The sequence below is a fragment of the Leptidea sinapis genome, chromosome 39, assembly GCF_905404315.1.
Source record: "Leptidea sinapis chromosome 39, ilLepSina1.1, whole genome shotgun sequence".
In the NCBI taxonomy this organism is placed as follows: Eukaryota; Metazoa; Arthropoda; class Insecta; order Lepidoptera; family Pieridae; genus Leptidea; species Leptidea sinapis.
Genome location: NC_066303.1, coordinates 7,853,292 through 7,870,486, shown reverse-complemented (window position 1 = coordinate 7,870,486; position 17,195 = coordinate 7,853,292). Strand labels below are relative to the sequence as shown.

At 35.2% G+C, this 17,195-nt stretch overlaps 1 protein-coding gene across 4 annotated transcripts in view; it reads left to right on the top strand.

Moving 5' to 3' along the window:
- Positions 1 to 17,195, top strand: part of LOC126976062 (tolloid-like protein 1) — a 122,987-nt gene that overhangs the window by 5,773 nt on the left and 100,019 nt on the right. For all 4 annotated transcript variants that reach the window (XM_050824206.1, XM_050824205.1, XM_050824207.1 and 1 more), the window contains exons 2-3: positions 5,556 to 5,613; positions 12,823 to 12,918. In XM_050824206.1, the coding sequence (XP_050680163.1) occupies positions 12,831 to 12,918 (88 nt within the window). In that variant the 5' untranslated portion in view covers positions 5,556 to 5,613; positions 12,823 to 12,830. The remainder of the gene's footprint in view (positions 1 to 5,555; positions 5,614 to 12,822; positions 12,919 to 17,195) is intronic.

The window sequence follows — 17,195 nt, the reverse complement described above, 5'->3', positions numbered from 1 at the left end:
ATTTTACGAATTTATAATTAATATTGCTTAATATTGCAGCGTCTGTTTTCAATTAAAATAACAGATATTTACTATAAAATTTTAATATTCAACATTATTCCTATTATAAGGAGCAAATTATGTATCATTTGTTTAGAAAGTTATATTTTTTTATTAACAAGTATGTACAATAACAGATAACAAGATAAACCTATCCTCTAATACCAAGTCCAGCATATTTTTATGATCCTGAGATCCAATTAAAATTGTACACATCATTCACCAAATACAGTAAAAAAAAATAATAGTGGACGCAACATTATAACGAAATTTAAGTTAAACATTAAATTATTTTACGTAAACTAGAAAGTTTTATAAAGAATATTTAAAAAAAAGTCTATATTTGTAAAGAATATATCAAAATCAGCACACACTTCGTTAAATTCTCTACAAATTCTCATAATCGGGTTGTTATGCGATACATTATTATTTGAGGAATTGAACGAAAATAAACATGGAATACGCACAGATCGTGTTGGAACTTTAAAGTTTATCAAACTTAATAAATGACTATCCATAAAACCATTCCAAGTGACAACCATTGACAGTGTGTACAATATCAGATTCACTGGTCGAATTGCCGCGTAAATAAATTAAGTATTCGTATATAAAGTCAGCCTAGCGATACTCTGTAAGAAAAAAGCGATTCGCAGGATTGGATGAAACGTTCAATCATTGATAGATTGACAGATGACGGATATAATCTTGTAAAACACGGAGATAGCATAAATCCACTTCGTTATAAGCAACTGTTCGCTTTCAAACTTTGCCGGATTATAGTTTGCCGCCAATCGGAATACTTCAATTACTACTATTTGTCAAATCAGGTTTCATATTAAACTAAATTTCAATTTTTACTTAGGCAGTCTCGCCTCTATTTACGTAGTATTTACATCCTCTTTGGATCGGATCCGGGCGGCTGTTTATGAGAAATAATTCCAAGTTTATTTTTATATTGGAGATAGCAAGCGGTCAAGTGGCACAACTGATGATAAGATATAACCAGCTGCACATGGACATCTGCAATATGCACCCAGTAGATGATTCCACCAGACATTAAAAGATTTAGTATTCTGCACGGACGAGTAAAAAAGGAGGATTCCGCGCCGTGATATTAGCAAGTGAAGCACCGTTATGCTAGTGTGTGTGCGGTTTAAGGAAAAATAGTTACACAATTTTTTCTCCCTTAAATAATCATATATGGCCACTACGGCCATACTTATATAGTTTCGTTTTTACACTTTTTCACAACGCACGACGGAATTTTTTAAATATTTTATTGAGACGCAAACTGATCTGTCACAGACGATGACGATTCTCATAATGGCCGCCTATTAGCCTGTAGTAGTGTAAGTGTGTGCGTGGGACTATGTATTTACACGTTAATCGGCTTGTTTTGGTGCTACACTGTTATGTAAGGTGACACGGAGTCCTTATTTTTTTACTAGTCCGTGGTATTCTCACGAGCTGTCAGTGAAATAAGTCTGTAGGTCCGAACATTCCCCTTGATTTATGCATAGTCTATCTCAAAGGAATGCCAATTATTTTGTTTTGTTCTCTAACCCGAATCATTGTACCTATTCGTTAATCGATTTTAACAACTTCTGTGAATTGATCATTTTCTTTATTAGTTCCATACAAAATTTAATACACCATTGTTTAAATATTGAGAAACTTCGTTGGTGTGACCATATATCTGCCTTAGCAAACAGTTTAAGCTCTGCAGCATATGCAGTTAAGAAAATAAGTGAACTGACTGACATAGATACAGCCAGAATAGTATATTTTAGTTACTTCCACAGTATTTTGAGCTATGGTATCCTTTTATGGGGTAATGCTACCGCGATCAATACGATATTTATGCTGCACAAGAGAGGCGTTGAGGCATTTATTACATGGGATCTAGAATGTCGTTAAATAATAAATTTAAAGATATAGGTATTATGACAGTGGCCTCACAATACATTTACGTGAATTTGATGTTTGTACAAAGGAATAAAGATAATTTCACAAAACTAAGTGATTTATATAGTATTAATAATAGAAGTAAGGCTAAACTTGCCATAGCTGCCACAGGACTCCATAAAGTCAGTAATTCATGTAAATGCCAATGTATTCGTTTCTATAATAAACTCCCCGAACAGATAGCAAATATGACTATAAATAAATTCAAAGCCTTCACAAAAAGTAAATTAAGCAGCAATAACCAAGATTATTTAAATGAAAGCAGCCTCGAATTGAATTTGCTCTAGTTAGTGTGATTTGTTTTTATGTGATTTTAATTGTTTGATCTTTTTTATTTTATTTGTTTAATATTAATTTTATCTGTTTGATATGATTTATTTATTGTTATGAAATTAAGTGTGACGACTGAACTTAAGCCATTGCTAATCAATGTTATGAGTCAATTAACGTTTGATTTGATTTTGTCTATTAAATACTCTTTTGCCGATTTATTGGCGCTTTGAAACTACCAGTTTAGAACTAGGTAACCACGATACATGCAAATGAAAAAAAAGGCTGTCTTTGGGGACTCCTAATAAAGAAATGAAAACTTAGTAACTTTTGAATTGTATCGTATCGTAAAGTTTATTATTTTTTAATTATATTTGGTTATTATACATAGAGAGATACTCTTTGCATATATATAACGTGTACCTACTTATAATGCACGGAGGTATATCTATCTACATATATACATAGTACACATGGCTCACGAGAAGATGGTGACGATAACGCGAGTTTCACACTTTTTGTATTTTTACATTTTTAGTGAATCTGAACTACTCGTACATTAACTAATAATTTGTCTAAATTTGTGTAGATCTACAAAATTTTACAATGCAGCAATGAACGTAAGCACATTGCAATTATTACAGATAGTTACAAATTCTGTCACAGATCGCACGTACCCTTACTGTAAGTCGTTAAGGAGTTCTATTGATACGTTATGGTAGGTGACCCAAATATTCGGATAGCATAAAAAAGATTGGGTCTAGTATCGTTAATTTCCTCCTAAGAATTGAAGATTTCCGTTACTTTGTTATGTCATTATCCCATAATCGGAACCTAACCAAACTCTCACCAAACTTCCTTTCCAATAAAAAAAGAATTATCGAAATCGGTTGGCGCGATATTGAGTTATTCGTAAATTTGTCGCGCACATACTTATATCAAATTAAAGACTTTTATGGTTTTCTCATGGTTGCCACTGTCAGATCTGGACCAAATTGCAATGCTGGACACGGGAAGCACCAGCTTTCAAATGAAGAATTATCACAATCGGTTTACCCAGCCGAAAGCTCTGAGGTAACAAACATAAAAAAAAACATACCAACGAATTGAGAACCTCCACCTTTTTTGAAGTTGGTTCAAAAGTGCACATATATGTACATGCGGTGACGATGACGCGATTTTGACGATTTTTGTTCACCCAAAAAGTACTCAACGCACCTAAAGTAGGTAGTTTTCCTTTAAAAAATTCATTTCATGGCAATGGTCGTCAAATCCATTCGACAAGGATGCTGAGCACAGCCTACTTCCATTGCTATTTGAGTGACCCTTCTAACTTACATCTTATTAAATATTTAAAGAACGGTGAAGTGAACCGTGAACTTTAGGTAGGGTATCCACGTTATTTCACGATATTTCATACGTAATTCTTCACGAAGTAGATCTAAACCAGCCTAAGTTGAAGCGACAAGCTGTGCCCTGAGACTTAAGCCGATGTAAATGTATCATAATCTCGGTTTTAAATAAAGTTGGAAAGTATGTAAATACTCAAGAACTATTAAAAAGCAAAATATGAATTATTCAATGTTAAAGTGCAAGCCAGGCTTAACTGCTCATTGTAATATTATCTAGTTACTCAAGTGATATTATAGTCTATAAATTATATTTGATTAAAAAGAACGCAAGAAAAGAATTCTGGGAGAGTTTCTTGCGCCGCTTAGTCTCTCTCAGAGCGCCATTTGTCTGCGAAACGGTGGTAGTGTCTCGTATGTCAAAAATGACATCAAACAGAATTCTGAAGGAATCAATTTTGAGAAAATAAATGCCTTTTATGCTTTTATACTTGCCCATATACAGAGACAAATACAAAAGCAATGGGAAGTTACGCAAAAGTTTGCCTAATCTTTCACACGGCTGGCTACGCTCGTTCGTTAGATTTATAGGATTACAAAATACGAGCGTATAAACAAACAAAGTATGGAAAAATATCTCTAACGGAGATACAGCAAGATAGAAAAGGAAAGCAAATCTATTATTATTAATAATAATATAATAATAATTCCTTTATTTCAGGCTACAAGGCCCATAAAATAAATACCTTATAGTCTAACATACATATGATATATAACTTGAATCTACGTCACATTTTCACGGCGATGTGAGGCGCGGGTTCGATAGCTTCCGGCGGTCGGCGACGTCCGCGATACTTGCGGAACACGACCCCCTTCGGCCACAGCTGCACGTCCAGGAAGGTTGATATATGTTCTGTCGGGACGCGAACAACAAAAGAGTTGAAGTCTACTGCGTGACGCGTCACCAACCGAACCCCAACCGGAACCTTGTCTTCTCCACCAAGTACTGAACAATGTCGGAGGCTTAGGTGGTGTGGTGAAAGCGAGAGACGTAGATATACGTCGCTGGCATTACGGGACGCATGAGCTGGTTCTGTCCTATCGCATTATTGTAACCGATTCTTAGTGACAAGCCGTAACCAGTCAGCCTCGAATTACCTCTCACTAAACCACTAGCTAATGACAAACCGGACACGCCTTATAGCTCTTACGGTCGTAGTATTGTGGCCTTCTTATACTACATATACAAGAATTGCTCGTTTAAAGATATAAGATTTGTATCGAGGCCCTCAATCTCGTCTCATGCTCATTACACCCTAGTAAGAATCTCTAGCTTGTTTAACAATGTAGTGTTAGCTCTCTGATGTATAATGATACATTCCACTTGCATAGTTCGTTTTGTACGCGAAACTCATGTTTGTGTTATACTAAAGGTTCGTGGTACTACTTTTACTAGGTACCTAAGATGACATACGGCCATTCCAAACCCCAATATACTATCTACAGATAGAGATAAATTAATAAATTCTACTGTTAGTAATTGCTGTCAATGCTAAGAGCTGTCAATAATCTGAGGCCGTCCCAATATACCCGATAAGTCATTCTTATCGCCTTATACGCGTGAATTGCAATTTCCATACAAACTTCTATCGCTGGTAAGCTCTACGTCCTCCCATTGACAGACAGCGTGTAAAGATAAGGTGAGCTACCGTCGATAAGTTTATTGGGATAGAAAAGTCAACGATAGTGACTCAATATTGGGATCGGCCATAAATAAAATATGAAACACCGAACCATGTTTGGTCTACCAGGCATTTACACCTGCCGCCAACTTTTCTTAGTGTAAGCGTTTCTTTTCAAAATTCTGTTGAAAGGCTAAGCTAATAACTTATATTGTACTTTAAGTAAATGATGTTTAACGCTTTGTTTCAGATGAGAAGTGTGGCGGGCTGTGTATTCAATACGCACAATAACATATGCTGACGATATGGTAAGGAGACTCATTGTGATGTATTTATAAAACCACAATCCCGATAGAGTTATTTCTTGTAAGATGTTATTAAAGCGGGCTTTCTACTGTACGTGAACACTTGGATTATTACTCGGACTCTACACCTATAGTGTAAACACGTAATGCGAGACATGACGGCATCCGATCTGAGTAGTTTCGAACGGTTTTATATATTTATGGTAGAGGAGGACAAACGAACGTTTGGGTCACCTGATGTTAAGATACCAGTTGGAGGCTCCTTTGCACAGGATGTCGGCTAGATGATAGCTTATAGGTACCACAGCGGCGCCTATTTCTGCCGTGAAGCAGTAATGTGTAAACATTATTGTGTTTCGATCTGAAGGGTGCCGTAGCTAGAGAAATTACTGGGCAAATGAGACTTAGGTAACATATTATGTCTCAAGGTGATGAGCGCAATAGTAGTGCCGCTCAGAATTCTTGGGTTTTTCAAAAACCCTGAGCGGCACTGCATTGTAATGTGTAGGGCGTAACAATTACCATTAGGTGTACGTCCTGCTCGTCTCTTCCCTTATTTTGATAAAAAAAAGTGATCACCGCCGCCCACAATCTCTTGCAACACCAGATGAATCACAGGAGATATTTTGTAGGACGCATAGTTTCCGAGATATCGCGAAAAAGGTGTTTGCACCCCTTTTTCCAAGATGGCGGCCAGGGGACAGACCCCACAAACTTGGGGTTAAGCTTCTATTGACCCACACATGTCCCAAAAACAACGGACTAATTAAGTTGGGTCACGATTCAATTTTATAGACAGTATACCCAAGTCAACTGTGCTGAACAGTGACTGTCTTGCGCATTGTTTTCAGGTCGACAAAACATCGGCATCTTTGAAAGTACACTTAAGAACTCGTTTCAAATCTTTTATTATTTATTGTGCTAAAAACGTTTTAGACATGTTCAATCAGATCAAATAGCAAATTCTCTCTCTATTTTCCAAGCACCGGCCTCTTGTGAAGCGTCTAGTTAACGTAATATACCGGTATTTGGGCAAGCCTCGTTCATAACCGAGTTGCTCTCCAGTCTCGACCTTCAGGCCCTCAGTTAGCTGCATCAAGTGAATATAGTAAGCCAGTGCCGGATCCGACGTTGGAAGAGTAGGCAATAAATCGGAGAATAGACTTTATTAAATATTTGTGTACAGCATTGTTCGAAAAACAGCTAAAAATACTTTTTTTTATTTTTTTCAATTACCTATTCCGTCCTGTTGGTAAAAGTATTTAATGGGCCTTATACTTAGCCAAAGATCAATATTCTAGCCTTAAGACCAATTTGAAAACGAACGGTTATTTTTTCATGACTTTGACATGCAAAAGGGGCGCTGTGGTTCCCACTTAGTCGGCATCCTGTGCATAGATCCCTTCCCCCTAAAAAAAGACTTGTATATTTGACATGAATATAAGACATGAAATTTGGTAGGAATGTTCCTTTTGTCGAATAGAGATCAGCAGTTAAGAACACATTTTACGAAATTTCTAACATCGAAAGCTGCTGCTAATTTAGCTGTAGATTAAGAATCATCAGCTTCCACAATCGCCTGTGGAATGCCATGTTTGAACAGTCATATTTTCTTTTGTCGTTAGTTGAATGAAAAAAACAAAACGAACCGACATAGCTTTAGCATATCTTGATTTTGTGATATAAAATCTCCTCTTTAGAAGCATTATCCAGGGAGAAAAAAGGGGAATACGTTTGTATGGAATAACGCTGCTAGCGTCCCCTCTTAATCCGTCATTGTCGACGAAAGTTTTCGATCGACCATTGGGTTCACTTTTAAGGTCGAAATATCGAGAACGGAACCAGGCAAACCAAAACGGGTGTTACGATCGTTAGTAGTGTTCGCTCGTATACGTCGTTGGTGCCGCTTCTGCCGCTTTGCTGAAAACACCAAATTGAAGCAGTGATTTTCGTAGTTTTATTTATACATTTTGGTCTATTAGGTATGCTAATATGACTATTGTACTCTGACCATTACATTTAATAAAATATGCTAATTTCTTAAGAGTAATGTTCCTAAAACCTCGTTTTAGGACTGCCTACGAAAGGAAGTTCTACTGCTGGCAAGGTCCGACTTTATATAACAAGGCAAATAATACACTAAATTTAATTAATAAAACTATTAGTCTTGCAAGAAAGAATTAAGAACATGGCTACTTAAACACGATTATGATGAAACATATAATCTTTTAGCCCCAATATTATTATAATACAAATAAATAGAGATACATATAGGTTCATATAATATTCATCATCTTTACTCTCACTGAACACACAGACAAACTGAAAAGAGAATGACACTCTCTAGAAAGCATTCATAATCATGCACAAATGTATACACATACAAACATATTTTATATTTAGTCTCAATAATATAGACAGTAAAAAGCAATGATATAATTAGTTAAGGCGAAGGCGAATTAGTAAGCAGAAAACACGCAAACATGGTGTTTTTAGACAAGTTTTGTGGTGAAAGTATAGCATTTCGAGCTATGATCACTACTTAATCCTGTTACACATATCCTTAAGTCTTATTTGTAGGTTGCTAATGCTTGCTGTTGGTTATAGTTAATAACACTGCCGAGCCTTTTTGAACTACCACTTTTCTTTGAAGTTAAACAAGTTTTTTGGCATGGCGTGACGCATTTTTTTGGTACTTCTCTCAGAAAAGTTATTCTTATAGCTTGTACTTTTTTGTGTAGGTTCATTAATTCAGATTAGTAGTGAATAACGAGGATTGTAAGCATATGAACTGTTTTCCACGCAAGAATTTGAAAATATTGGCTTTGTTACATAGATGGCGGGCCGGCAAACGTGAACTCATATCGCTCAAGGTCGCTGGCATTTAGTGTCGCCTTAAGAGTGGGGGATTCAGGACACTCATAGCACAGGTTCTGCCTAGTTTGAGCTCCTGTCTCCCAACTGTAGTTTTAACATTTTAAGAATAAGTATTGCTGTACTATTTTAACTATACTACAAATTGGGAGAAATATACGTTCTTATCTCATCGTCATCATCATCATATTAGCCGAAAGACGTACACAGCTGGACAAAGGCCTCTCCCAAAGACCACGACGATCGCTCCTGAACTGCTCTCTCCAAAATTTTTTTTATATATCAACCTTATATAGGCAAGGCTTGAAGCTCAATTAGTGGTAGGTTATCCGTTCCCACGTTTACGACACGCCGTTGATACAATTTGCTAATACTACGAGAGTTGAGTTTAAAAAAATATCTGTGAATACATCCCTGGAATAGCCGATAAACACAGTGGCTTAAATTGGGTCAAGAGCAATTTGATCCACACAATTTCTCATTTAGCTACTAATATAATTTTCAATATTTGATATTGATAAGAATAATAATAATAAACTTAATAAGAAAAAAGTTCGTAGTAAATAAGAAAAATTCAAAATATATTTTTAATCTTAACATACAGGCTGCCCGGTAATTAACTAGCTACGGCTCCCTTCAGAACGAAACACAGTAATGCTTACACATTACTGCTTCACGGCAGACATAGGCGCCGTTGTGGTACCCCTAATCTAGCCGGCATCCTGTACAAAGGAGCCTCCCACTTGTAAATATCTTATGGCCCGCCCATCTCAACCAGCAATATCTAATAATGTCATCCAGCAATAGCTAACAATCACACCCAGCAATAGCTAACAATCTCAACCAGCAATAGCTAACAATCTCACCCAGCTACAGCTAACAGTCTCAACCAGCAATAGCTATCAATGTCAACCAGCAATACCTAATAATCTCATCCAGCAATAGCTAACAATCTCAACCAGCAATAGCTAATAATGTCATCCAGCAATAGCTAACAATCTCACCCAGCAAAACCTAACAATCTCAACCAGCAAAACCTAACAATCTCAACCAGCAATAGCTAACAATGTCATCCAGCAATAGCTAACAATCTCACCCAACAATACCTTATAACCTCATCCAGCAATAGCTAACAATCTCACCCAGCAATACCTAATAATCTCATCCAGCAATAGCTAACAATGTCATCCAGCAATAGCTAACAATCTCACCCAGCAAAACCTAACAATCTCAACCAGCAATAGCTAACAATGTCATCCAGCAATAGCTAACAATCTCACCCAGCAAAACCTAACAATCTCAACCAGCAATAGCTAACAATGTCATCCAGCAATAGCTAACAATCTCCCCCAGCAAAACCTAACAGTCTCAACAAGCAAAACCTAACAATCTCAACCAGCAATAGCTAACAATGTCATCCAGCAATAGCTAACAATCTCACCCAGCAAAACCTAACAATCTCAACCAGCAAAACCTAACAATCTCAACCAGCAATAGCTAACAATGTCATCCAGCAATAGCTAACAATCTCACCCAGCAATACCTAATAATCTCATCCAGCAATAGCTAACAATCTCACCCAGCAATACCTAATAATCTCATCCAGCAATAGCTAACAATGTCATCCAGCAATAGCTAACAATCTCACCCAGCAAAACCTAACAATCTCAACCAGCATTAGCTAACAGTGTCATCCAGCAATAGCTAACAATCTCAACCAGCAATAGCTAATAATCTCAACATATTATGAATTCTTTCTCTTTCTCAGTCTTTAAAATGCCTTTAAACTTCAAAGTAGCCTATATGCCTTGCCTGTACATAAAATTTAATATACTACTAATTATTGTATTCAGGAACAGAATTATATAAAAATCGTGATTCAATAGGGGTTGATCGTAGAAGAGTGAAAATTTGCTAAAAAAAAAATAGCTAAACTTAATTTTTATTACCTCCTGAGAAAGTTACAAACATTCTAATTAAATTTCCTTTCTAAATTAAATTGCCTCATTTTAAACTACTCTTTCAATCTTATTTCTGAACGACGAGGGACACATCAAAGTAAATACAAAATTGTTGTTTTTATTTAATTCCGAGAATTTTCATATTTTTTCTCATTTTAAACCTTGTCTGGATTTCCACAGATACTCGAGTATTAGCGGACTAACGAACAGCAGTTCAGTTTTATATATATATAGATTATACATAGAGGATGATCAATGGACACAATATATGTACCTACTTATAATATATTTCTATATTTTATAATATTATAATAAATCCTAGTTTCAAGTATCGGCATGAATATTAAAATCTGTTTGCCAACACAAAACCGGGGATAAAAATCAGATGATCTTAACTATTGCCGATGTTTTGTCTAAGTTTCTGAAAATTAATTTACACTGTAAGTTGTAACTGTAGAGCAATTATTTAATTGAAGAATTTTAGCGCCATCTAGTGCACTATTTACAACTAAATATTCATCAGTTGCTCAATAGATGGCGTTGTTAACAAAAATTCATGTAATAATTTCACAGCAACCCGCTAGATGGAAATGAAATTCTGATATTGTTTTAACTTTTAATGGGAAAATAATAGGTAGCGGCACTATAGATATAATTATGTCTACTGCGGTAGCGGCCTAAAAAGTAAAAGGTCCGGAGTCTTATTTTTTTCAGAGAGGAGGAAAATACATTTACTAATTGAAGACCCCGGGGCCCATATTTCGGGCTCAGGTGTCGGCCGTCGGACACCCCCTACCGATTTAAAACCACTCCTGCCGTAGCTTAAGATAGCTTTTTGGCGAAAACGGATGCGGCCAAGGTAGCCTAAGACGGTTCACGGCCGCGGAGAGTCACCCGACGGGACTCAATCACGGACCAGCTGTAGTCAAATCAAAAATTTGAGAATCAGCATGCTGCTGCTTTAACGATGTAACGACTTGTGTCTATAATATGACGAGCTTAGTGAAGTTTAGTTTTGTAATGACAAGATTTTTATTAACCATAAGTTTTAATCTGAACAATATTATAATTATGTATATTGTTCATAATCACTTATGGATACAACCATTTTAATGTTGAAAATTTAAAACAAAATAAAGTAAACTCATTAAATTAAGAGTAGGCATTACACTATTTTTTTTTATATTCTCGCTGACTTTGACTTATTTATTTTAAATATACTTATACTATTTGGAAATAAATTAAATTTTTATATTAAATATAACAAACGTACTACTATTGTTGGCGCATAATTGTAATAGGTAATATTGTGTATCTTCTCCCGTATTCATCACGGGGAGTGTTGAAATTCCAATTCAAAATGAACAAAAAGCTGTCGCTCTATTTAATCTACGTACCACAAGTACCACAAAAGTAATTATAATCCTCACCATCCGAATGCGTGATGTTTCTCCATAGTGCGGTATTCAAAAAACTTTCTACTAAACTTGAGAATCAACCTCCTTGGACGTAACGGTAAGGGTATCAACCCTAATAAAGACATTATTTTTTAACCTATTTAAAAAGAAAGAGGCTCTCAATTCGTCAGTATGTTTTTTTATGTTTGTTACCTCAGAACTTTCGACTGGGTCAACTGATTTTGATGATTCTTTTTTGTTTGAAAGCTGGTGCTTCCCGTGTGGTCCCATTGTAATTTGGTATAGATCTTACAATGGAAACCATGAGAAAACGATCAAAGTCTTAGCTTTGCTATAAATATATGCGCGACAAATATATAAATAGCTTATTATTTAATAATTTAATAACAATATTGGAAAGGATATACTTCAAAGATAGTTTGGTGAGAGTTTGATTAGGTTCTGATTATGGAATCCATGACAAAGTAACGGAACTCTTAAATTATTAGGAGCAAATTAATGATACTAGGCCGAATCTTTTTCATGCTATCCGTATATTTGAGTCACCTTGCATAACATCGTTATGGTCACGTAATTGTCTTAGTCAAACATGATGATCAATGGAACTCCTTAACGACTTACAGTTAGGGTGCGATCTGTGGCAATATTTCTAATAAATTGCAATGCGTTCAGTGCTGCATTCCAAAATTTTGTAGATCTACACAAATTTAGACAAATTATTAGTGAGTGTAATTACTTTCACAGTAATCTTTTTTTACTGCAAATTATATCTGTTGTTTTGAAATAGTGTTTTTTGAAGTCGGTTGCCATTTTGTTGAACTTTATTCAATTGTAGAACTAGCAAACCCTATGGTTCACCTGACTTGTTATCATCACCGGCCATTCTCACTTGCAGCACCGGAAATACTACAAGTTGGGCGTTGGGAAATATATTGTAAGGTGGTTTTGTTTGTTCGCAGGATGCAGCATGACTGCAAAACTTTGGCTAAACACGTTCGGTTGCCTGTTGTTGTGCCTACTATGTCTCCTATCTACCTCATTGCAAGTCACAAGCGGTAAGTACTTAATATTTTTTAATATATCTCATCACTGCATGCGGCGGTGTCGAGTGCCATTAACTCTTGAACGGGTGCTACTTTTGGTGCCAGGTCGACCTGTAATAGTTAGTAAATCATTGTATTTGTTTGATGCGATTACCAATTATGACAGTAATCTCGGCCACCATCAAAAGCATTGAATTCATGCTAAAAATTTTATTCTTTATTAATTTTTATGAAATAAACTCATTTACAAATAACCGGGTGGTTTTAATTTTTTCCGCCCCTTTAGAAAATACAATTAATACAAAAGGTTTTAATCATTTCAGAATATTACTGACACATTTGTGAAGTGTTGTGGCACATAAAAAAGTTTATTCCAAATTCAAATTTAAGACATAGTCGGACTTTAACAAAAAATTCAGTTAATTTCGTATCGTGGCGGGAATCGTTGATATTTCGTATTAACTCGTATTTTTAGGTAATTACTGTCGGATTGTCATATTTCCTTGATATTTTAAAGCCTTGATACCATTATTTAGCGGTCTCTAAAATAGTTAATATAACGATAATAGCGAGCAAATTTATAGAGCTACTTGAGGAAGGGTGTAGTCAATGTTATGTGTCCCAGAGGCTAAATGTGATTCGTTCGACTGTCCAGAGGACTTGTTAGTCTTCATAGAAAACGGTTCTTTGAATGCACAGCGTTACATATCAGAAGTCCTTATTCCTTACATACAACTCGCATTAACTGTTCTTGGTGAAAAATTTGATTTTTGTAGACGATAACGCTCGCACTCACCGTTCTGACGATATGGATGCGTATATTCAAGAGGTATTAAATATTAAAGAAATTAACATCTTGACTGTTGCTTCTCAATATAAGTGAATTTGCCAGAAACTGTCATAACCATAATGTTAACACCAGGAACAGACATAAGCTTGAAATGCCTACTACTCGGCTAAGTCGAGTTAGCAAGTCTTTTGTGGGGCGATGTATATGCTTTTACAACAGGATCCCAGAAAATGTTCAAAACAAAAGTATTACGTTATTCAAAAGAATTGTTAAAAAACGTTTGTGTGGTGAAGGCTACTATAACATAAATAATTTTCTTAATGATACCACAGAATGGTAATGGAGCGACCGCCCTCAGGCTATTAAATAATAAGTTTATTGTATAATGTTACTTTGTTACTTTGTTAATGTTACTTTAATTGTAAAACATATTTTTGATGAAAAAAAAAGCCCGCTGAGTTTGTTGCGCCCATTCTTCTCAGGCCTTAGGCATTCATTTTGGAATGGGTGGTAGTTTTTTGACTTTCAATAAGTGATGTTACATCCTATTTTGAATAAAAATATTTGAATTTGAATTCGCATTCGTCGTTTGGATTGGCCAGCTCAAAGTCCCGTTCAATCTCACAGAGTACATTTAGGATATTCTAAAACAAAGATCGGTGCAGTCCGATCCACAACACGTCAGGGAGCTAAGGAATGTAATTGCTACACAGTGGGAGCGTATTCCACAAGAAACAATTAAGAATAGCATCGATAAAATGCCCAGACGAACAAGCTGTCATTTTAGCAAGAGGGGCCCACATTCGAATTTAAGCTTTTACTTTTTATTTTATGTTAAAACAATCTTAATTTATAACCCGTTTTTTCGGTTTAATGAACAGATATGCAACTATCTGTTTAGACTCTGGGATCCTCTTTTATTAATTCCATCGAAATGTTATGACGAAATTGACAGAAACTAATTCTTGCTTATTTATTTAAAGTATTATTATGATACAAGCTACTTACAACAAGCTACTTAGAATTATGAAATAATCTGAAGATGCCATTGAAACAGGTTGTTTACCTAGATGCACATTTTTTTTGCAAAATAGTGTATTTGATATTAAAAACGGTTTTAACGTTGAACACGATACATGTGTTGGATGCAGCCGATGAACGGATATGTTTTATATGCACTGGTTGCAGCACCTAACAAACTAATTTGTTTTGTATATTACAACCATTCTAAAATACTCTATTGATGGAAAAGAGTGGCCGTAGAGTTTCTTTTATGTTCTTCTCTACTTTTTCCGAATATATGGTAGCTTCAGTAATTTAAAAGAAATATTTGTAGTGACGATTCAAAAACGATCGGTTTTAGAGTAATTGAATAGGGTTTATTTGACTTTGACATCTAGGTTTATATTAGCTCGTGAAAACAAATATTGCAACAGGAAGATAATAATTAAGAAGGGCTAAAAAATAATTCACCAAAAAAATAATGCAGCTAAGATGAAATCCCGCGTCAAAATTCGTAGTAGCAGCTGCTACGAACGCTACGAACGCACTATAAGCTACGAAATTTGAAAATGGATTATCAGTTAATTTCGAATAACAATCGGATTGTACGCTACAATTGAATCCAAGTTTTGTCGCTTTATCACTCTTTAAATTAATAAGTGGTAATAATGATAAATTATAAAATAATTAATAGATTCGTACTATATGATTCAACATGTAGATATATAAATAATTCGATTGCATGCACGATTATTTTTACGTGAGGGTAGGTAATCTGTGAGGCAAATATATTATCTTATATCTTAAAACGAGCAATTCTTGTATATATATATATTCTGAATCTCGGAAACGGCTCCAACGATTTTCATAAAATTTAGTATACAGGGGAAATCGGCGGCGATAAATCGATCTAGCAAGGTTTCAATTATTTTAACTATAATAGCTCAGATGGAACATTGGGTGATCCGGAAAACAGAAGACCCTGGTTTGAATCCAGATGTCCTAGTAGTTTTTTTTGTTGTTTAAGTTTTGTACATTCTTAAAAATCCAAGCGAGGCTCGGTCGTCCGGATATATCTTGTTAATATTATGTATATACATAGGAATATAAGTGAATATTCTAGAAACTGTCATAATCATAATGTAATACTAGGAACAAATATAAACTTATAATGCGAACTTCTCGGCTAAGTCGAGTTAATAGGTAACTCTTTTGTGGGGCAATGTATATGCTTTACAAAAAGATCCAAGAAAATGTTCAAAAAAATAAATTACACAATACAAAAGAATTGATAAATGCGGTTATGTGGTTACTATAACATATATTAGGTTACTAGGTTACTATAACATGTATTACTTTCTTAATGATACCACAATTATACATTTTATTGTATCGAAGATTCTTGCGCTCGTTCTTCTAAGATCTGAGGCATTCATATCCGCACAGTTTGTAGTATTTGACTTTCAAAAAGTTACTTCATATAATATTTTGAATAAAAATATTTGAATATGAATATATCACTTCCAATTCATCTTTCTTTAATAATTTTGTAAATCATTTTTCACTTATTGTTAAACAAAATTAAAAGTAACTTTCAATATTTTAGTATGACAGTAAGATAAAAGTAACATATTTAAACGAAATGACGTATTTGAGTAGTTTGCTACTGTATTTATTACGATATTGTCCAATCTAAGCCGAGTAAACAGATCAATAGGTCTGAAGTAGAAAGTTATGTCTACATAGCAGAACCTTACGACAAATATCCTGTAGGATCATCCTTCCTTGTCTGTTCCGTTAAATAGGTTCGCTACAGTCCTTTCCTTTCGTGGCGATCAATAAGTTCGGAGTTCAAATGATTAATTTTCGTGAGACGCTTTATTCTTTACTAATACTATAGGTTTTTGCTAGTTTTTAAGTTAGGAGATTAAATTAAAAAATATATATTGAATGTGATTGTGCCTATTACTCGGCTAAGACCAGTTAATATGTTAAAAACGTTTATTTATTTATTTTTATGAAAATACGGGACGAGACGAGCAGGACAATCAGCTGATTGTAATTGATACGCCCTGCCCATTACAATGCAGTGCTGCTCAGAATTCTTGAAAAGCCCAAAAACTGAGCGGCTCCACAATTGCGCTCGTCACCTAGAGGCATAAGATATTAATTCTCATTTGCCCAGTAATTTCACAAGCTACGGCGCCCTTCAGACCGAAATACAGTAAAGTTTACACATTACTGCTTCACGGCAGAAATAGGCACCGTTGTGGTACCCCTAATCTAGCTGGTATCCTGGGAGCCTCCCACTGGTTTGTGTGGTTAAAGATTACTATAACATAAATGACTTATGATACAACAGATTGGGTATTGAGCCCTCAGGCTATTATAATAATATATTTTTTTGTAGGTTACTACATTGTCACTTATTTTTATGAAAAAAAATAAGCCCGCTGAGATTTCTGCGCAATCTCTCAGGTCTGTCTCATAATTATTC